The sequence below is a fragment of the Phyllopteryx taeniolatus genome, chromosome 4 (assembly GCF_024500385.1).
Source record: "Phyllopteryx taeniolatus isolate TA_2022b chromosome 4, UOR_Ptae_1.2, whole genome shotgun sequence".
Lineage (NCBI taxonomy): Eukaryota > Metazoa > Chordata > Actinopteri > Syngnathiformes > Syngnathidae > Phyllopteryx > Phyllopteryx taeniolatus.
The window spans coordinates 12,595,446-12,618,517 of record NC_084505.1 but is presented as its reverse complement, the minus strand read 5'-3'; the positions used below and the strand labels follow the sequence as shown (position 1 = coordinate 12,618,517).

The window sequence follows — 23,072 nt, the reverse complement described above, 5'->3', positions numbered from 1 at the left end:
GGCCTTGGTTCAAAAGTTGGGAAACATTGGACTCTTCTCCATCAAAGGCAAATTTTTTCATGTAAAAGTTACTCAAATTGAAATACACAAATCGCGTAGTTTACACACGTGCAACAAATTGTTTTAATTTTTTATTTTGACAAAATCTCATAAGATTCTTACTTCCTTGCCAAGAATATACCGCATGAGATTAACCTGTGAAACATGTATGAGACTTGAAAAAAGTGACAAGTAATCAAATACTAGAACTCATTCATAGATATTTAGAGTAACATAGGTTTTTTTCTTATATGAGAAAAAAATGCAGCCTTGTGAGTCCAGGCCAGTTTCAGCCACATGAGGGAACAAGGTAGTCACAAGCAGCAATAATCAGTCCCATTAGACAAATACAATACAAATAAATTTATCTCACAGGTCCAGGTCAACATACATACTCACTTGCAGACACAAAACACTTCAGGTATATTCATGTACTGTATAAGAAAAGAACTCTTAGAATGGTTGTCAGAACCTTTGCCCAGTCCAGCGTTTGCTTTTTGTACTTACAAAGTATACATTACGTAAAAACAAATATGTAATTGTAAAAAAAAAATATATATATATATATATATAAATACAAGTGTATGACCCCGAGCACAGTTTTTGTGTACATGTTATCACAGTGCAGTTGAGCCCGTTTTACTAATGCGGTGCTCCTTTTGATTCCATACCCATCGATTTGTGACGCGTCACAGAACAATCCAGGTGCACCTGTCGCTATCAGCCAACACCTGGAGAGATGATCCTACATGGCAGAGGGGGAACCATTTAATTAACTCAATAGTTCTTAAGCACATTTTATTGAAAACTCCAAGTACCTTTCAACCTTCAAAAACAAGAGTTTGAAGCAGCTATGCCTAAAATATAAGTATGGCTTAAACAATAAAACGGACAAAAGCCTCAGGCAAACTTGCTACCGTTCTGAAGTGTACTTGAGATGTGCAGCTACAACTGACCTTTGTGGAGTCCTTCATTGGTCATGCGATTGATGTAGCGTGAGCTGCTTTCAGGAATGAGCCATTTCATCAGTGTGTTCACGCAGGACTTTCTGTAAGAGCTCCACACACGCCCGCTGGCAAAACATACACATACATTACCGCATGCATACATTCATACATTTGCAGCTTAAGGTCACATAACTACATTGCACATCATGCCGATCTTTTTACTTTTCAATTACGTGTAAAGGGGACATCATTGACTTTTGTTTGTATTCAAATACATTAGTTGGGTGGCTAGCCCACCAAACGTGAAATTAAAAACAACCAAGTACTCTAAAGCTTTAGTACAGTGGTACCTTGACTTAAAAGTTTAATTTGTTCCAGGGCCAAGCTCGTAACTCAATTTACCAGAACAGTGGACCCTCGCTATTTGCAGGGGATAAGGACACGGCTGGACCGCGAATAGCGAAAACCCGAGGATAATTGACGGCCATTATAACTGCATTTTTTAAAACCTATTCTTGAAAAAGTAGGGATGTTTTCGGGGGTTGATCCCCCACCAAAAAAGAAAAAACTACAGAAAATTATTTGAAAAAAAATCTGCGAATAGGTGAATCCACGGGTTCCAAACAGCAAACATGCGGGGGTTTACTGTCTAGCAAATCAATATTGCCCTTTGAAATGATTGGAATGCCAATAATCCCTTCCAGCCCCCCCCCCCACAAAAAAACATTCCATGTTGGTAATAATGACAAATAGCCCTGTATTGTAAATAAAGTCTTAAAATAAATAATAAATAAAATGTAATCAAGCTGTAAAGTGCAATATACATAACACAGATATTCTGCACCCATGATTAGGCAGTTAGGGTCCGAGAAATGCCATTTACAGTCGTGTGAAAGTGTTTAACCCCTTCCTGATTTTTTACAACACAAGTAAACACAAAATGCAGTTTTTAAATGGTTATTAACGGAGATATAAATCGAAACCTACATGGCCCTGTGTGAAAAATGGATTGCCCCCTAAACCTAATAACTGGTTGGGCCACCCTGAGCAGCAACAACTGCAATCAAGCGTTTGTGATAACTTGCAGTAAGTCTCTAACAGCTCTGTGGAGGAATTGTGGCCCACTCATCTTTGCACAATTGTTGTCATCTAGCCACATTGGAGGGTTTTCGAACACAGACTGCCTTTTTAAGGTCATGCAACAGCATCTCAATAGGATTCAGGTCAGGACTTTGACTAGTCTTCATTTTGCTTTTCTTCAGCCATTCAGAGCTTGGCTTGCTGGTATGTTTTGGATCACTGTCCTACAGCAGAACCCAAGTTTGTTTCAGCTTGAGGTCACGATCAGATGGCCGGACATTCTCCTTAAGGATTTTTTGATAGACAGCAGAATTCACGGTTCCAACAGCAAGTCTTCCAAGAAAAACAGCCCCAGACCCTCACACTACCACTGCCATATTTTACAGATGGTATGATGTTCCTTTTCTGAAATGCGGTGTTATTTTTACATCAGATGTAACGGGACACACACCTGCCAAAAAGTTAAAGTTTTGTCTCGTCAGACCACAGTTTTTGTTTTTTCCCCCAAAAGTCTTGGTGATCATCAAGATGTCTTCTGGCAAAATTGAGATAAGCCTTAATGTTCTTTTTGCTCAGTAGTGGTTTTTGTCTTGGAACTCTGCCATGTAGGCCATTTTTGCCCAATCACTTCTTTCTGGTGGAGTCATGAACACTGACCTTAACTGAGGCAAGTGAAGACTGCAGAGTTCTTTGGATGCTCTAGCGGGGTCTTTTGTGACCTCTTGGAGGAGTCGTCGGTGCACTCTTGGGGTAATTTTGGTCGGACAGCCACTCCTGGCAAGGTTCATCACTGTTCTATGTTTTGCCCTTTGTGTATAATGGCTCTTACTGTGGTTCGCTGGAGTCCCCAAGCTTTAGAAATGGCTTTATAACCTTTTCCACAGTGACAGATCTCAATTCCTTTTTCATTTGTTCCTGAATTTCTTTAGACCTCGGCATGATGTCAAGCTTTCGAGGATCTTGTGGTCTACTTCACTTTGTCAGACAGTCCTATTTAAGTGATTTCTCGATTGAGAACAGGTGTGGCAGTATCAGGCCTGGGGGTGGCTAGAGAAATTGAACTCGGGTATTATAAACCACAATTATGTTTTAACAGGGGGGCAATCACCTTTTCACCCAGGGCCATGTAGGTTCGGATTTTTTTTTCTCCCTTAAAAACAAAAAAACATTTAAAAACTGCATTTTGTGTTTAGTTGTGTTGTCTTTGACGAATATTTAAATTTATTTGATGATGGGAAACATTTAAGTGTGACAAAAAAAATAAATCAGGAAGGAGGCAAACACTTTTTCACACCACTGTATAACGAACAACGTCTTAGCCAGTAGTACCATTCGCTGCCACCCTATCAAAATTCACCTCCAGAACAATTTGTCCAAATTTGTCTGAATTTCCATGTTTTAAAGATTTTGTCAAGAACATTACCTTGCGACAGTCATAATCATAATCGTTAATAAATTATGTCTTCAATAGTTATTTTAATGTTTTTATTACATCAAGCTTCTAATAGCAGACAGTTGCAGCCTGAATCAAAGTATTTCGACATTCAATCATCAAAAATATCTGTGTCCCAGGATTAATCAGCATTTTGCCAATTCTGTTTTCAACCCTGGTAACAAAACAAACAAACAAACAAAAAATATTAAAATCTATTAAAACAGATTAATCAGATCTCAAAAATCAACATTAAAACTCAGCACTCTATTTTGCAAACAAACATTGTTGATAGATTGAATTTGATAGTCTATGTATGGACAATAGTTTTGGTTTCTATTTTGTACACTGCACTTCTTGTACATGTGTTCTTTTGCATGCTATTGATATAACATTTATACTTCCGACATCCACAATTACTGCTGAAACGATGCAAATTTCCCCATTGTGCAATCAATAAAGGTTATCTTATCTTATATTACAAATATTTATTAACAATAATAATATACTTTTAACCTGCATGCGTTCCAAAGTGGTGTGTGCAGTGCTGTACTAATTAATTTCCAGTTGAGGCGCAGCGTCCTGTGTGGACATGTATTATTTTATATTTATATCTCTAAACACATTAATTGGCCTTGTACATTGTTCTTACCTCATCTGAATCTTCAGCCATTCAGAGCTTGGCATCTGTACTTGTACTCATAAAAATGCTTCAATATTATGACATGATAGCACTTTACCAACCTGATATTACTATTCTGCTCCCCTGTTTAGCAGATAGCGAACATTTCATCCAAAATAGTCCGTGTAAGAAAAAAACATACAAAACTAATAAATGTATATACATTTGTTTATTTTACAAATATTGTTTTATTTAAAATAAATCATTCAGCCAATTATTTCACAGGATAAATGAATTAAAAATAAATACAAAATGAATAGATTTGATTCAGGAATTTTAGGGGTGAAACGACTGCATTAATGAAATAAATATCATAGGACTCAATGTAAATGTTTGGTGCGCCCGATTAAAGAATCAGGCGGGACATATGTGGTCCGCGGGCCATACCTTGCCTAGCCCTGACCTAACCCAACCTAACACCGCTGACTCAGCAAGAAGAGGCAAGGCCAATATGTTTGCTTACCTGGTCTGACCCTTGACCTCTGAGAGGTCACCGACACCCACAGTGCAACACACACCTGTGTTAAGGTCCCAACTGACCTGCAGTTTTGAATGGTATGTGTTGGGCCTGAGAAAAGGCAAAACATGAATGTTAAAGGAGCTCAAAATATTTACTAAAGAAGTCGCAAGAGACGACAAGCACCTGCAATGTTCCAAGGGGGAGAAGGCCAGTAACAGGAGGCCGATGCTAATCATGACAGTGTTGGTCTCTGGACACACCTGACACACATAGAAACTATGATCACTTCTATTCAAATGTGCACTGCAAATCCCAATCAGCTTGTGTGTTTTCACCTCTAAAATGACCACATCATAGTCACTGAAAGAGCAGAACTGTGGCGCCCATGCAGCGTCTCTCCTGATCACCTCATTAATTAGATACTCAAAGTCCAGAGTCAGCTGCTCTACACGTACACTCTGTAAAAGAACACGTACGCACATGCACATGGTGTGACAGACACACACACACACACACACACACACACACACCAGGGTAACTTGAAATTGTAACTAACTACATTGTCAGAGTAATCTTCCCAACACTGGGCCTCACTTATCAATGTTACATATCCATGAAACAGGGCTTGAAAGATGCATACGCAAGGTGCAAAGTACGTGACCTATCAAAATTACCTTGATGGGAGAAAATTGCACACTTCTGCTGAAACTCTTGACACATGCGTGTGCACATTTAGGAGACAGGAGAATTTAGCGACGCAGTTGGTGAGATGGGTCAATTGAAACCAGATTGTATAATGATGCCTCTCACACATCCAGTTTCATAAATATCCAATGTTAATAATTGATTACAGATTTTGCACTTCGTATATGTTGTTATGTTTCGTCCGTCCTTTATTAATGATGCTGCTCCTCATGCCTTTTCAATTGCCCCTTGTGGATAAATAAAGTGTTATGTCAGATTGATTGATTGTGATTGAAGAGCTCTAGGATTTTCCTGCAGCAACCCATTTGTGCATTTTTATACAATGCCAATGTAAAATCTGACATTTTTGAATGAAGGAATGAAAATAAAAAAAAAATGTTTCTGTCACATTTATCGATGGATTGAAAAAAATAATCGACCGATTAATTTATTATTATAATCATCATTAGCTGCAGCCCTAATCTATATACAGTGGTGGCTTGAGATACGACTGCCTTCACCGGAGTTTTTCAAGATGCGAGCACTCAGTCTAGTTTAAACGTGTTTCATACACCCACTGCTAGATGGTGGCAGCACACTTCAGAACAACCAGACGCCATCAAATCACATTGGTTTCCTTGCAGTGGAAGGCCAATATCCGTTGGTGGCAGTAATTTGCCATAAACTGGTTTCCCAACTTCCAAAAGACCCCACAGAAGAAAGAAGGACAATACATTAGGTATAGTCCTGTTTTGAGCTCGCATTCTTTGTGTTTGCAGGTTATGTGGAGAGCAAATGCTATTAGAAAAATAAATAAATACAATTATTAAGGACAACGGCACTATAATATTTTATTTTCGAAAAACAGAGTAACAACATAACTGAAGCAGAACTAAACCCAAAAAACTTTTTTTTCAAGAATACATTTTATGTTCCACCACTAATCAAAACACGGTACTCCGATTAATATTGTGTTCGTTGAATAAGAATTTAACAGAATAACTACACAATCTCCATCAGTTTCAGGGGGTTGCCATGTTGGGCAATATCACCCTCTGCTGGTGACCGAATTAACGTAACTATCCTCTCGTTGTGAAACGAACTAAAACTAATAAAAACTAAACATTATAAAAAACAAAAAACCCACTCTAAAAACTAATTCAAACTGAATTTGAAAACCAGTCAAAACGAAATACAAACTATAATGAAATCAAAAACTATATTGACCGGGACATCACATGTGCTCAATCTGTGGACATGACATCACAAGTAGTGATAACGCCTATGCAAACACTTCTAGCATTAATACTGAAAGGATAAGGCCCAATTGTTTTGTACCAAAACGACCAAATACCCTCTGGATCGTTAAGAACACTGCGTTGGATTCTAATCTCAACCGCATGGCCTGCTGCATCTCAAACTGTATCAATGTCGTAATCCTTGTGTGTCACTATGTATACAGGCTTGCTTGTCCTTGCCCTTAGGGCTGTGTAAATATACTTTTCGTGGCAAACTACTACTATATTTCGTGGGCTATTTTCGCCCGAAACCTAACAAAATCTTGCTATATTGTTCGGCATTCTTTGTTTTTTGTCTCTTCATTGTCAAACGTGCACAGTCTATTCACAAACTGGCGAGCTAAGGCACATGTGACATTACTTCCGTGGTTAGCAACGATGAAGGCACCTTTTTGATCAAAAGGTTGACCACAAAAGTGCAATAAATTAATATAGAGGTGAATTTGTTTTTATCTTTTAAGCTCTTTTCCCATCTTAACTAATTACTATTAAATCAAGCCATACATTTGGCCAGTGTCCCTTTATAGTGAGTTTCTGACACAAACAGTGCTCTCTCAGGTCTCACTTTTGGTGGCAAACTAATATTGTCAGTAACATATTTACATGTGGTGCTGTGGTGAGTCTAAAGTCTGTCTGTTTATGGTCTCCCAAACCCACGCTTCTGATATATCCAGCGTGTCACTGACCTGTCCATCGTGTGGCTCGCAGACTAGCTGCAGGCTCCGGCCTTTAAGATCAGTGACCGTGAACGCCAGCTGTACTTTATCGTCTTCGTAACCTTGAGGCAAAAAAATAGCACGTCAAAGACAAAACATTTAAGGTGTTCAGCTTCACAACACAACTGAAAACATATTCGTTGCAACCTTTAGTGTGCAGTTACCAGCAGTAACAAGTAACCACTGATCTTAGAATGCAGCTAAGCCTTACATACTACTTGGGCTTTGTCATTAGCAAACATCACATAAACCAACTGGCCACAACATTACGACCACTTAAGACACAGGTGACAAACTCAAGGCCCACAGGCCAGATGCGGCCCGACACATCACTTTATGGAGCCCGCGAAAGCTTGCTAGAATTCTTCCCTAACTTCTGTTCAAAAATAGTTATTCTTCAAAAAAATGCTAATAACCAAATGCAGGACAATTATGGAATATGATGGAATAGTTAAGGGACAAAAAATGCGACTGCCTTGCGCTCTATCCACAAGCCTAATCGGTATACAAGTACAGCGCAGCTCAGCTTCAGGCTAGCGGACATCATGGCTAGCAACATACATTGCAGCATGAAACTGCGTTACAAGCGCATATTTAAAAAAAATAAATGATTGATGTTGCAGTTTCCCCCAAAAAAATAAAATAAAATAAAATAAAAAAAAAAAAGATTTAAGATGTTTCATTTTCAATGTCATTAAATGTGTTGTGGTTTACCTAAAAGATAAGCAGTCTTTGTTCCTTTATTGCACCGAATGTGAACCGAGCCAAGACCTTGAAATCGAGGTCCGTACAGAACCATCAATTTTGGCGTTCCGTTACATGCCTAATGATTAGACTACAGAGCTGCCAACCTATAAAAATTAGCTTCCAGAACAATTTGTCTGAATTTCCATATTTTCAAAAATGTGTCAAGACCATTACCGTGGGACAGTCACAGTCATAATCATTAATAAATGATGGTTTCAATATTTCTCATTTTAATGTTTTTATTACATCAACTTTGTAATGTCGGACGCAGTTGCAGCCTGAATCAAAGTACCTGTATATGAGATTTCGACATGCAATCATCAATAATATCAGTCTACGGATTAATTCAGCGACACGGTGGAAGATTGGTTAACAAATCTGCCTCACAGCTCTGAGACGCAGGGTTCAAATCCGGCCTCGCCTGTGTGGAGTTTGCATGTTCTCCCTCGTGCCTGCGTGGGATTTCCCCGGGTACCCTGGTTTCCTCCTACATTCCAAAAACATGCACGGTAGGTTAATTGAAGACTGAATTGCACATAAGTGTAAATGTGAGTGTGAATGATTGTTTGTCTATATGTGCCCTGCAATTGGCTGGCGACCAGTTCAGACTGTACCCCGCTTCTCGCCCTGAGTTAGCTGGGATATGCTCCAGCACCCCCACGACCCTAGTGAGAATAAGTGGTCCAGAAAATGCATGCTATGTATATTACATTTATTTCCTATATCCACAGTTTCTGCTGAAACGATGCAAATTTCTATTGTGTTCCGTAACATTTGGCAGCTCTGTTATACATTCATGGGGAACCAAAACTACCACCATTAAAACACGATCGACAACCCTGATTTATGAGCGCCAATACAAGACCTGCCCATCAAAAATTCTGCCTTTTCAAAGAAGCTTTGACTTTGAATGAGGTATTGATTAAGCAACATGTTCATTATTGTGGCTGTAGTTTTCAGCTGTGTCAAAACGTCCTGCATCAAATTAATGGCTCTCTGAGAGTGATAATCAAAACTGAAAAGGGAGAATGTTATACACAACAAAGTTGTTGTACTGGAACTCATTCAATTGTGCAAGTGGTCATAATGTTGTGGTAGGTGTGTGTATATGTTGTTCTCTCACCTGTAACGCCTCCTGTATTCTGCTCCAGTGAGCCCGGCTGGAGACAGTAGTGCAGACATGAGTAGTTGACATATCCAGGTTCACTGGGCTCAAGCTCATGAGATGCAGATGGTGTAGGAGGGGATGAAGGTGATGATGAAGAGGACGCCGGAGACATAATTTGTTTTGATGACTGTGTTAAATTATGGCCGGATGTCAACATTTGTGGCAAACAAGTCTGTGTTTCTTTTTGCATCGTCTTAAGACAATCCTGCTCTTCCTGCTGAGCGTTTACCACCAACGGCTCTGATGGTTTCTGTGCTCCCTCTTTTTCACCTCCACCAGCTCCACCTTGGGCCCGTCGGAAGAGGTCAGCTGCAAATTCTCGGGCTCGCATCGCAGCTTGTGATTGGCTGGGAGAAGGGGGGACAGGAGTTAACCTGCTCTGTGTTGATTGCCTATCAGGAGATCCCTGAGGCAGTGAGGAAGCTGAGGTGGTGGGAGAGGACGATGTGGACGCATGACGTGACAAAGCCGCTCTCTTTGTGTAGAGAATCTGAGATGACGGACCAGGCTTGTCTGAAACAAAGAAAGCCAGTTACCTGCAGTTAAATATGGTCTGATAAGTGGGGCGTAACACCACAACATCATACTGGGTAGGGTTGGGCGATTAATCGAAATTTAATCATGATTTCAACTCATTTCAATTCAAATGACTTTATATGTCCCCAAGGGACAATTTAAAAGGGCATGACAGCAGCTTCGTTTAAACTACTATCTGCACCACTGGTCAACCACACGAGCAGTGACCCATAACCACGCCGTTAAGACTTTGGCTTCTCACAATCATAAAAACATTATAAACTAATAAAAAGGATTAACGTGCCGAACGACGTGGTATGCAAGTTCCTGTGTCGTGAAAATACCCTGAATGCACCTGTGTTGCTTACAGCAAGCGTGTGATGAACGCTATTCTTCCCTCCTTGTGTGCGCTTTAAGCTCTTTATTGACACACCAGCTGGAGTTTACTGTAAAACTAAACAAAAATAATTACACTGGAACCTCGGGTTACGAACTACTCTTTTTACAAACAATTGGGGTTACGTACAAAATTTTCGTGGAAAGATTACCTCTACTTACAAATTATTTTCTGTTTGCGAACGGTCTTGGAATGGACGAACGGAAGGATCTATGTTGTGCTTCTATGCGCGCTGCGTGACGATCATAGACTGCATAACGATTGGATGCAAGATGAAAACTAGTTGTCTGCTCCACGGCATAAGGCGGAAATCTGTTCTAGGTGGAACATCCTCGATCATCCAATCATTAATCTAATAGTGTTTGTGATTAACATGGTAAAAAAAAAAAAAAAAAGTCGAGAAATCATTTTATTTTCAATAAAAAAAATACTATTTACAGTATGTATGTTATTTGTTGAATTGTAGTGTCTCTAATTAAAACTACGAAGTTAATGTTGGCATAATCATGTTGAAATAGCACTCTACTTAGGCGTTTGCTCGGCGGAAGTTTCGCCTATAAGCACATTCAGTCAATCAGATGTGACATTATGAATGAAGACTGAAAAGAAGTGCGCTATTGTCACACGGAACTGTTTCTAAAAAAGTAATCAAAGGGTGAAACAGATAGAATGGCAGAAAAATAAATAAATTAAAAAAGCACAATTATTTTTTTCATAACATCCCATCTTACCACGATTATTTTATAATTTTAACTTTTTTAAATAGCCAGGTTTAAAGCATCTGCACTGAAAACTAAAGAAGCTAGAGGGTAGTTCAACATTTATTCACACCTTTTAACAACACACCTCATAGTCAATATTTACAGTAACCCCAACATGATATTGGCATACTAATCCAATAAGGCAAAACAATTTTCACTCAACGGTGCAACAAATATAGAAAAATATAACAACTGTGCACTAGTTTGAAGTCCTGAGTATTTTTGGAGGTACAAGATACAAAATAAACAAACTGCCCCCTGTGGGATAATGAAGATACCTTGGATTGTAAACATCATTGTCCAGTTATGATCATATTGTTATTATTGGTTCTGTTATTGCTACTTTCAAATGTGCATCATCTTTAACAATAATAAAGATTAACTAGTTTTGCCATTTTACTCGCCTGAACAATGATGACACGATTGACTGTTTCTTTCGTCTGGTGGCCTCACCGCTAGCGGTGGTTACTCAGGGCAAAATTCCAGCCCGCGGGCCACATCCGGCTCGTTGATCGTTCAATCCGGCCCGCCTATGATTGGCCCCGAATTGCCCAAATCATATCAAATTCATGACTGCATTCATTTGACCTTGTCCTGTAATGCCCAGTGGTTCCACCATGTAGCGCAGTAGGTACAGTAATAGATTGACTTGACTTTGGCTGTTCTGTTTTTACTCTGCTACTGCTCTAAACCATTCTTCAACCATGAGTGGGCCAAAGAAAAGAAACGTTTAATATAGAATGGACTACTAAATACTTTTTCACTTAAGTCCGGTCAAAGGCTGTATGTCTAATTTGTTAAGAAACCATTGCGGTTTTAGAGGAATATAACATCAGCAGTCACTTTTCTCCCAAGCATGCTGATTATTCTAACAGGCAATCAACGCATTAACTGATGACTACGGCTCAGCGGTTAAAAAAAATCAACCTTGCAGGCTCAGCAAAACACATTTATCTGACAAACTGCCATTCAAGATTCAGTCACACCTGACCCTAAAACAGCACCACGGGAGCTGCAGATGGTACTAATTGATCTCCAATGTGATACTGTCTTAAAAGAGAAGTTCAACTCTCCAACTGGATGAGTTTTGTGCTTCATTAAGCACAGACAAATTTCCAACAATGGGGAAGATGGCACAGAGCATGCTGGTGGTTTAGGACTCTACATCTGTGTGTGACCAGACTTTTAGTGTGATGAACTCCAACAAAGCATCCTACAGATCCCAGCTGAGTGATGAACACCTCAAATGTGTTCTGAGAATTCCCACAACAAAACTAACACCAGACTTTGATGCACTGGCAAAAAAAAAAAAAAGGTGATTAACAAAACAACACTGTTCCCATTAAAAGAAAATCTAAGTATAAACACTACAATGCCTTTTGTTTTGTTCATTTTTTATATGTAAGCATGTGGTCCTGGCTTGGCCCACCTGTCAAATTTTAAGTCAATGTGGCCCCTGAGCCAAAACGTTTGCCCACCCCTGGGTTAACTGCTAATGCTGCGTATGCTGTGCAGTGAGTGACTGGCAGTACAGAGTGCGCTCACATTTTTATGCTTTCCACATAATCACTTGGGTGATGGTGGTACTTCTTCACATGAACAAACACAGTGTTTCCTGTTTTTGAGGGTGCCGACATACCTTGCACATCAGCTAGCTAATAGCATTGCTCCATGTCGCTTTGGAGACGCCACCACACCACCGGCGATAGAAACTCGTGGACCGGCAGGCCGCCTCGCCTCCATCACCGGTCCGGTGCATGGGCGAAGAATGGCTGCAGAGGACGCGGCGTGCTCTGTGTGACGATGGCTGAGTTGGACCCAGAGTTTCGATTTCGCTCGCCGAGGAGGTACGCTTTCTGTTTACGCTCACAACTGGCAACCAGAAGTGAAGCAGTAAAAGGGCGACTCTGATTGGCTGTTGTAACGCACTTTCCGCAAATGCGCAAACAGTTGATGATCGAGATTGACGGGAAATTTATCGCCCAGCTCTACTGGAGCCTACCCCAGCTGACTATATGTGAGAGGCAGGGTCCACCATCAATAGCAGGGATGCTTTTAAACTGCCTTGATTCTGAGATCCCCAGATCAGAAACAAGAATCTTCCAAATGTGGATAAAAATCTAATATGAATGCGATATCTGTCACCGCGACTGCAGTGTAAATGAACATATTGCATATAACCTGCCAGTATGCGCCTGACATCATTGAAATATGCCAACTGAACCCTCAGTATACACACGCATGTTGAGTAAAAAAAGCAGACATGGTAAATAAAAACTAGAGCAAAAGCATGCACAGACCATCAAACTGATTAAAGGTCCCGTATTTTGCCAAACCAACTTTTTGTACTATTTGGCATGTAACATTGTCTCTATGGTGCCTCGGTAAACGTGAAATATGAATTAAAATTGTCCACGCATTCCTGAGTTCCATAATTTTTTTTGCAGAGAGGCCTGAAATCAGGTCATTAGAATTCCTCCTGAAAAGCTTCTTTATACTCGCACGGATGGCGACCTTACTGACGCCACTGCGGCTGTCCCGCGCATAGTTTGCCTTTATACTCAAGCGCAACCCACGCGCGCAGTTTTGAAAATGTACTGCAGTTCACCTCCAAGTCGGGGGTGTCGCTACGGCTGGTATTGGCTAGGACGCCACAGGGTGGAGTTTCCTCTGCATTTTTTGGGCTATTTCCGGTAGCCGTTTTTACTTTCCTTTCCATAACAAGGAACAAAGCAACAACAATGGTGACCGTGGAACAGTGTCTACTAGAACAGACGGACCTAGATGACCAGATGATACGTTTAATTATGCTGCAAAACCGATCGAGAAGGCAGCGGCGTAGATAGTATGTAGAACCAAGGGGCACGCCGAGTACGTCATCACAGCATATGACTAAAACGGACCATTCCTGAGAGATGATCTCCGCGGTGTTCGACACGCAGCAACAATTTTTGCCGTGTGCGCGTCAAGCTACGGTTGTCAGCCGCGCAACAGCGGGAGTATAAAGAGGCCTTAAGTCAGTAGCGAAGATCTCCGCCTACCTCTCTGCTCCAGAGCCAGGGCTGGTCAATGTAAACACGTGTGCTCTCACAAGTGGGTCTTCTACACAGAGGCAACGAAATAGAGGAAAGGGGACGGTCTTTGCCAAATATGGACAAAGCGGATACAAAACTGGGTCAAACAGAAGTAGCGGTCAGAGGGGCCTTTTCTGGACACTAGTATGACAAAGGTGTGTTTTTTTTTTTTTAATGAAATTGACACTTTTATACTAAGTCCATGTTAGAGAGTCACTCGATTTTGGTCTAAATAGCCAAAATACGGGATCTTTAAAGGATTCCCGAGGGTAGCCAGTGGAGTAAGGTTTACTGGATTTAAACAAGTCCAGGCCAACTAAACGGTATATTTTAGGGATGTAACGATATCTATAGCTCACGGTTCGGTTTTATCATAGTATTAATCTCACGATACCATAATTATTGCAATATCGTGGGAAAGCATGCGGTATTGCATTAAGACTCACAGTATTGCAGGAAGGGAAGCAGAGGTCCCCTGGCAACTCCCTCTCCCACCACAGCCTTACGGTTACGTGGGCCAGTCAGCCAATCAGTATTTTTTGTGACGTACCCACATAGTCACATGTTTTACGTGTCCCATCGGGTGTGTTTATACTCTAAATGAGAAAGTGGAGTGCTCTAACTCAGCTATAACAGCCTGGCTAAGCAGTGTGGCTGCGTATAGCTCGCCCAAAACTAAATTTTAAGCATCAATATTTTATACCGAGACAAGACCACGACAACATCGAGGCACTTTTAATTTCGCGATATTGTGAATATTGTTAGATCCCTAGTAAATTTCTTAATTTTTATTCATGTTTAATTTCATGTTTGTCACTGCTCGATGTTGGCACTCTTGTAGCTGCTCAACTGTCGGCCACTCATGAAAACTAGTTGCCCAACCCTGTACAGTGCTCAACAGTGAAGTCTGTTTCGGCTGCTTTGCTCTGGGTGCGGCAGGCTTAAGTAGCACAACAGACTGTTGTTAGCAAATCTTCCTTTTGAAAATGATCTAATTTTGTGTTATTTTATTGATAGCCCCTTAATGGACATGGGATATACCGTATCTGATGGACATGGCTAGTTGAGATTTATCAGTAAATTTTAATTATTACCTTGGCAGAGAGAGATGCCACAAGCCACCAGAGAGTAGCTCGTATTTAACAGGATGACCTGGTCCTTTTTCAACTGGAAAGCTGGCTGGAAAGTGGGAAAGGGGTACACCACCTGATACCTGCTGTTGAGGACGTAGCCATGCTCCAGACACTCACCGCTTCCTACAGAGACCCACATTATAATTAGGGGACAGGCTGACGAAGCAAGGTCAGCAGAAAGGAGTGAATTTGAGTGTGTGTTTACCATTGCGGATGGATGTGTTCGAGGGAAGTGTGCAGCACTCAAGGCAAGGCTGAGGGGGAGGCATTGAAACGATGGTGATGTAGATGTCTCTGTAGTTCTCAGCGCTCATCAGGTTCATTAGGAGAGAACTGACAAATTGAGTCACATAGGCAAACGTGATTACTATAGAATAATGGTAGATTAAACTAAAGCAGCCGTGTGTGGCTGCTGAGTGATGTGAATAAGGTCTTACTTAAAACCAAAGATGACAATTTTAGACTGGTCATTTGGCCACCCACACACAGTGAGGTAAAGGTCATTGTAGATTTCCTCGCCTGCAAACAGTCGCACATATTGGACCTAGAATCACAATACATACAATAGGAAAAAAAAAAGTGTGAGCTGTTTCACTTTTCAGTACTATGCAGAGGTCTTAAAGGTCCGATACTTTGGCTATTTAGACCTCCATAGAGTGACTTTCTAACATTGACTTATTATAAAAGTTTCAATTACATTTCAAAAAACACATTGGTTTCGTCATACGAGTGTGCAGAAAAGGGCCCTCTGACAGCTACTTCTGTTTGCCCCAGTTTTGCATCCGCTTTGTCCATATTTGGCTAAGACCGCCCCTTTTTTTTTTATTGGTTGCCTCCGTGCAGAAGACCCAGGTGTGAGAGCACACTTGTTTGTTATGTTGACAGTGCTAGGTAGGACAGAAAAACGTCTGGAGTGCAGGAATGCATGGACAATGTGAACTCATGTTTCCCGTGACAAAGTGACAGAAAAACATTATACAACCTCCCATACCAGTGATGATGAACATTTTAAGCAGAATACGTTCAAAAATAATCTATTTTACACTTTATGTTGGGAAATTACATGGTCAAACATTGTTCTGTAATACAGTCATTCATGAGTTAAAAAGACGCAAAAATGCAACGCAGCACATACTGTATGTGGTAAAGATACAGCTGCCTGTGATTTGCACATGGCCATCAGGTGGTTTCATGTGCAATGAAGCATCAAGAAATGAACCATTACGAGAACCAATGGCTGAAGTGTTCCAATGCTTCATGAAGCTTCATCTCGCCATCACTACTAAATGGACTACATTTATATAGCACTTTATCTACACTATCAAGACTAAGCTATTACCGTATAAGAATTGTTTTACCTGTTTGAGTCTACTGTGAAGATTAAACTCCCACCAATAGAGATGGTAGGTATAGAAAGAGAAATCATCATCTTCTCCACAGTCCCTGGTGTAGGACAGAACGTAGCGCCCACACTTGGTGAAGCCAAGAAAGATATGCCTGGAACCAAACAGGCAATGACTGATCACTGTACCACTGGATTGTGTTGATCAACACTAGTTTGTTCATAGTGTAAAATAAATGTTACAAACGGCAACTTGGGAATTGGTGTCATCAACACTTACCCTGCTCTCAAGTACTCCTCACTGACAATGTTCTTTAATGGAACACACACTCGAGGAGGGAGCTTCCTGAACAGATGCTGCGAGAACTGTCCTGAAAGCTGCAGAATGTATCAAATACAACGAAAACAGATGTTAGATAGCGTCTTTATTGACTGGGGAAAAGGCGACACGATGCAAAGCAATGCGTAGGTCGACAGTAGTACCTTGACGAGTCAAGAAAACGTTAAGTTGTCGTGCTGCCTTTGCAAACAACTCTGCTTTGAACTGTCAAAATAACTAGCTAAAGCTGAACCTCATTTTCGTTGCCTTGCACTTGTGACATGACTCACAATAAAGTCGAATCTCATTTAACTTCAACGTTACATTACACACTGTTAAGGGTACATACACTGGCTAGCAAACAAGTTCCACATATTTGTGCAAGATAACAAAGTTGAACCCACAAGCGAAAGAAGGGAAACGGTGCTGCTAGCTATCAATAATTGTCTTCTGACGATTCGCGTTAGTTAGCCAGTGAGCTAGGTCGCAGCTCCAAGTTAGCCTCAGACGCTAAGGAAAACAAGGAGGCTCGCATCAGAGTCCAAACATTGTTGTCGTACTTCCAGTAAGGTGTTTACTAAATAAAAGAGCATACCTTCCCTCTCACGAGAAGCTTTACGATATGGTCTTTGTGTCTTCTTTGTGTTTTGTGTTTGCTATCATTCTTTTCTGATTTCGAGCTGGGCGCCATCTCTGACAGAACGGTTGTCCGTGCTGAGCTCTGGACGCCGCTGATTGGCCCAGACTGAGTCAGTTGCTGGTCCGCGTTATTAGGATTCCCACGTGGTTTCTAGGCAGGACACGCCCCACTGCAACATGATTGGCTCCAGCGTCCCCTAAAAAAAAAAAAAATCTATAAATTAGAAACACTATACGTCCTTTTAATAATACATTTCCTCATATTCTACTACTACTATTCTACAACTCTCTATTTTTAATATTTAATATTTATACTAATAATATGTCTTCCCTCCATGGCATATTTTTGACAATGTACATTTACATGTTGTATTGTTTCCCTAATTCCACGATTATGGGGAGAGATATGTCTCAAAATTATTTGTGTTTTTCAAATCCACAACTATATCAGCGATTCACACGTTTTTCAAATCCACATATTAATTGCACGTTTTTCAGATCCACAAATATATCCGTGATTTACCCGTTTTTTGTTGTGTGTATTTATCATGACTTATCATTTGTAAATATTTAATGTTGCTTGTGACTTGTTGAAGGTGCGTTTGTAGATCAGCGGGCACGCGGATTTATTTTTTAGACAAACAACGCAGCGTCAAGTTGAAAAACAAATAAATAATCACAAGTGTGGGAAGGACCTCCCTCCATCCGCTTGGTGGCAGTGTTGCCGTCTCCGTTGATGACGTCCGACGCTGCTGAAATTCCCAGTAAACTTACCTTGGCTCAACAAGGTGGACAACCAGCAGCCCATTTATTAGAAAGTAAAATATAAAGAAATCACCTTGCTCATCTGTCAGCAAGATACAAAAACCAGCACACACACACACACACACACACACATATATATATATATATATATATATATATATATATATATATATATATATATATATATATATATATATATATATATAAAACGCACCTTCAACAATTCACAAAATATTTACAAATGATAAAGGCACACACAACATAAAAAAATAACATGTAAATCGCGGACATATTTGTGGATCTGAAAAACGTGCAAATAATTTGTGAATTTGAAAAACACGCGTGAATCGCTGATATATATTTGAGAGACAGGTGCAAATAATTTTGAGACATATCTCCCCCCCATACACTATGACATTTTCCTGAATCATGCTTTCCTAATTTGAAGTGTGCTGTCAAAACCAAGTATGTTCAAGCCAAATTTTTTGAAAAACTGCTTCTTGTTTTCCGTCGCTTCCTGCCCATCTCATTGTGTGTATTTCTGTCCGACTGACACCATCACTTGCATCTGTTGCTGAAAATTCTGTTGCCATCTTTGCTATTCTATCTGCCCTCTCATTTCCCTTGATGAGCGTACTCAAGGTAACACAACTATCAAACCCATCATTCATAATATTTAGATAAGATCTGCTGAATTTCTAGTATTATATCTGGTCTAATCTCCAACTGACTGTATTGTATACTTTTTAGTTTGAGCATATTAGTGTTTGTAATGGTCTGATTTCCTCAACCCTATGGACTGCCAACACTACTGCTATCATCTCCCCTGTAAACTCTGAAACCTCGATCTCCATTGATCCTTCTCCCTAATGGATTTTGAAATCGGTAATGACAACTGCTACTCCCACTCTGCTTTGTGTGTCTTTTGATGCATCAGTCTACATTTTAATGTAATTCCAATAATTGTTAATATAATACTCTATATTATTTACCACAACATTCATTGATTTTCCTCTCTGTTTTTCAGTTAAGTAAAATCTACATTTCCTTCTGAAGTATCCATGGTGGTGTTATTGATATTGGTACTCTCAGGCTAATACTCAATTGTTCAAATTCCAATTATTTTCCTGAAATGCTGTCTATTCAAAGCTTCTCATTTTCTCTTTTTTTTGTCCTTCTCCCAACACGGTTTCAAAACATTTATGACAGGGTGATCATGATTTTGTCCTTGTATGTTGGCCAAATAGTTAATTGACACTTGTTTCCTTCTAACGGCATATATCCCATTTTTATCTAATCTAATCTTCTTGGTGGTCTAAATGCCTATATACAGAAATATTCTCAGTCTGATTCTGTATTACAACTAGTTAGAATTGGTTTTGCTGCTGACCTATATACTACACATCCATAATCCATGGTTGATCTAATTAAACCACTATTCTCTTTAGTGCCTCTATCTGACCCCAATTGAAAATCTCATGATAATACTTTCTTACAATTATCTATTATCCTATTATACTATTTTCCAAGATAATCTTTCAAACCATATTTCCTGAAACTTAAATTGTTTAACTCTTTTACTCTTCTCTTTCATAAAGTACTGACTTTAGGGATTGAATAGTTTTATCTTAAAATTTTTGTATATTTCTCATTTTACACACACACATACATAAATATATACATATACACACACACACACATATATACAGTATATAAAAATATATATGTATATATATTATATACACATATATATTATATAGATACATACATGCATAATACAGTGGGGCAAAAAAGTATTTAGTTAGCCACCAATTGTGCAAGTTCATTCATTAATCTTCCGTTCCGCTTATCCTCACTGAGGTCGCGGGTGTGCTGAAGCCTATCCCAGCTATCTTCGGGCAAAAGGCGGGGTACACCCTGAACTGGTCCCCAACCAATCGCAGGGCACATAGAAACAAACAACCATTCACACTCACATTCACACCTACGGGCAATTTAGAGTCTTCAATCAACCTACCATGCATGTTTTTGGGATGTGGTAGGAAACCGGAGTGCCCAGAGAAAACCTACGCAGGCACAGGGAGAACCTGCAAACTCCACACAGGCGGGGCCGGGATTTGAACCCCGGTCCTCAGAACTGTGAGGCCGGTGTGCTAACCAGTCGTCCACCGTGCCGCCCGACTAACCCTTTCAAAATGCCACCAATTGTGCAAGTTCTCCCACTTTAAAAGATGTAAGAGGCCTGTAATTTTCATAGGTATACCTCACCTATGAGAGACAAAATTAGATAATTACATTGTCTGATTTTTAAACAATTTATTAGCAAATTATGGTGGAAAGTAAGTAAAATAACAAAAGTTCATCTCAATACTTTGTTATATACCCTTTGTTGGCAATGACAGAGGTCAAACGTTTTCTGTAAGTCTTCACAAGGTTTTCACACACTGGTGTTTTGGCCCATTCCTCCATGCAGATCTCCTCTCGAGCAGTGATGTTTTGGGGCTGTCGCTCGGCAACACAGACGTTCAAATCTCTCCAAAGATTTTTCAATGGGGTTAAGATCTGGAGACTGGCTAGGTAACTCCAGCACCTTGAAATGCTTCTTACGAAGCCACTGCTTCGTTGCCCGGGCGGTGTGTTTGGGATCATTGTCATGCTGAAAGACCCAGCCATGTTTCATCTTCAATGCCCTTGCTGATGGAAGGGGGTTTTCACTCAAGATCTCACGATACATGGCCCCATTAATTATTTCCTTTACACGGATCAGTTGTCCTGGTCGCTTTGCAGAAAAACCTCCCCAAAACATGATGTTTCCACCCCCATGCTTCACAGTGCGTATGGTGTTCTTAGGATGAAACTCTGCATTCTTTCTCCTCCAAACACAAGTTGAGTTTTTACCAAAATGAGTTTTTACCGAAATGTTTTATTTTGGTTTCATCTGACATCCTCTTCTGAATCGTCCAAATGTTCTCTAGCAAATTTAAAATGGGCCTGGACATGTACTGGCTTAAGCAGGGGGGACACGTCTGGCACTACGGGATTTGAGTCCCTCGCGGCATAGTGTGTTACTGATGGTAGCCTCTGTTACTTTGGTCCCAGCTCTCTGTAGGTCATTCACTAGGTCCCCCCATGTGGTTCTGGGATTTTTGGTCACTGTTCTTGTGATCATTTTGACCCCACGGGGTGAGATCTTGTGTGGAGCCCCAGATCAAGGGAGATCATCAGTAGTCTTGTATGTCTTCCATTTTCTAATAATTGGTCCCACAGTTGTCTTCACACCAAGATGCTTACCTATTGCAGATTCAGTCTTCCCAGCCTGGTGTAGGTCTACAATTTTGTTTCTGGTGTCCTTTGACCTTTGGTCTTGACCATAGTGGAGTTTGGAGTCTGACTGTTGGAGGTTGTAGACAGGTGTCTTTTATACTGATGAGTTCAAACAGGTGCCATTAATACAGGTGAGTGGAGGACAGAGGACCCTCTTAAAGAAGTTGTTACAGGTCTGTGAGAGCCAGAAATCTTGCTTGTTTTCTAGGTGACCAAATACTTATTTTCCACCACAATTTGCGAGCAAATTCTTTAAAAATCAGACTATGATTTTCTGGATTATTTTTTCTCATTTTGTCTCTCATACCTGTGATGAAAATTACAGGCCTCTCATCTTTTTAAGTGGGAGAACTTGCACAATTGGTGGCTGACAATACTTTTTTGCCCCACTGTACATATACACTTCAAAACTTGGATAGTTTTGTGCAGATGTATCAAATAAAGTTCAGTTCAGTTCAGTTTAAATTAGGGATTGTGATGTAACAATAGGGGTAAAAAGCCAAGGGGGAATACTTTTGCAAGGCACTGTATGAGTACAACAGATCATTGACAGAACACTGGGTATCTTCTAACCTATAATCATTTCCATAAACAGCGTCAATTTGCTGTCATTTCTGAGTCTTCCTTAGACAAGTGCAGACCAACTGCTGGTTTGGGCGTAACAGACAGATCAAAGAAAAAAAATTATCAGATAAAGAGACATCGATGACATTCACATCTGAAATACTAATAGCCTTAGTAATGAGCACATCAAGAGTATACCCTTTGCGGTGGGTGGGCTCAGTCACATGGTGAGTTAGACCGAACATTTCAAAACAAGTAGTGAGTTCTTTAGCACACTTATCATTAGCTACACTCACATGCACATTCAAGTCCCCTGTAATTACTTAACAGTTGAAATCAGTGCGCACAATTGAAATTAATAAAAAAAATCAAAACAATTCTGTGGTGGTGTGTAATTGCTGATATAAAGTATGGAGGGTTGATTTAGCTCCATTTCAAATGAAATGTAACCAAATTATGTAAAAAAAATAAAAAAGGAGAGGTGGGGGGTAGGATCTGAATCTATGGCAACAAGCCTTAAAAGTAAGTTTGACTATCCGGAATTAACATTGTAGATCTAGGTCTGACTAGTTGTCATGACATTGCAAATAGTTTGAATTGTCATTCAAAATCTCTAAGACTATGACTGGTCGAAATAACAGCGATATTCCTATTTCAATTTTGCATAGTCAAAACTGTTAGCATACTGTATCTGCAACCTCACTTTTGCGATTCATGTGTATGGGGTTTCTTATTACAAATACCTAGTATTCAACCGCCCATATCTGCTATTGAACTGCAGATACCTGCGACAGAATTGTAGATGTCTAACGCCAATGTGAGCCAGCTACGATTTGATTCGAACTAGTCATAATTCCAATTAGATATCTACATTTCGCTTAGCTAAAACTTGATTCAAAATATCTGAAAAAGGAAATGTCGAGATATCTTGAATTGAGGTGAACTAAAGATATCTTGAATTGGAATGACTAGTCAGAGTCAACTT

At 40.1% G+C, this 23,072-nt stretch overlaps 1 protein-coding gene across 1 annotated transcript; it reads right to left on the bottom strand.

The window, feature by feature from the left end:
• Positions 1 to 41: 41 nt before the first annotated feature.
• On the bottom strand, positions 42 to 17,566 carry dcaf15 (DDB1 and CUL4 associated factor 15). Its single transcript, XM_061769579.1, has 13 exons — positions 17,391 to 17,566; positions 16,757 to 16,854; positions 16,493 to 16,631; positions 15,572 to 15,678; positions 15,340 to 15,467; positions 15,096 to 15,257; positions 9,209 to 9,766; positions 7,309 to 7,400; positions 4,976 to 5,098; positions 4,824 to 4,900; positions 4,644 to 4,748; positions 996 to 1,111; positions 42 to 784 (listed from the first exon to the last, which is right to left on the bottom strand). The coding sequence occupies exons 1-13, from the start codon at positions 17,484 to 17,486 to the stop codon at positions 729 to 731; spliced, it is 1,857 nt and encodes a 618-aa protein (XP_061625563.1). The 5' UTR covers positions 17,487 to 17,566; the 3' UTR covers positions 42 to 728.
• Between the last annotated feature and the right edge of the window lie 5,506 nt (positions 17,567 to 23,072).

Coding starts and splice junctions, on each gene's coding strand:
- dcaf15 (XM_061769579.1), bottom strand. CDS start 17,486: ATGGCGCCCAGCTCGAAATCAGAAAAGAATGATAGCAAACACAAAACA. Junction 15,468..15,571: donor ATTGTCATCTTTGGTTTTAA/GTAAGACCTTAT, acceptor TCAATTTGTCAG/TTCTCTCCTAATGAACCTGA. Junction 4,749..4,823: donor TCCCCCTTGGAACATTGCAG/GTGCTTGTCGTC, acceptor GCCTTTTCTCAG/GCCCAACACATACCATTCAA.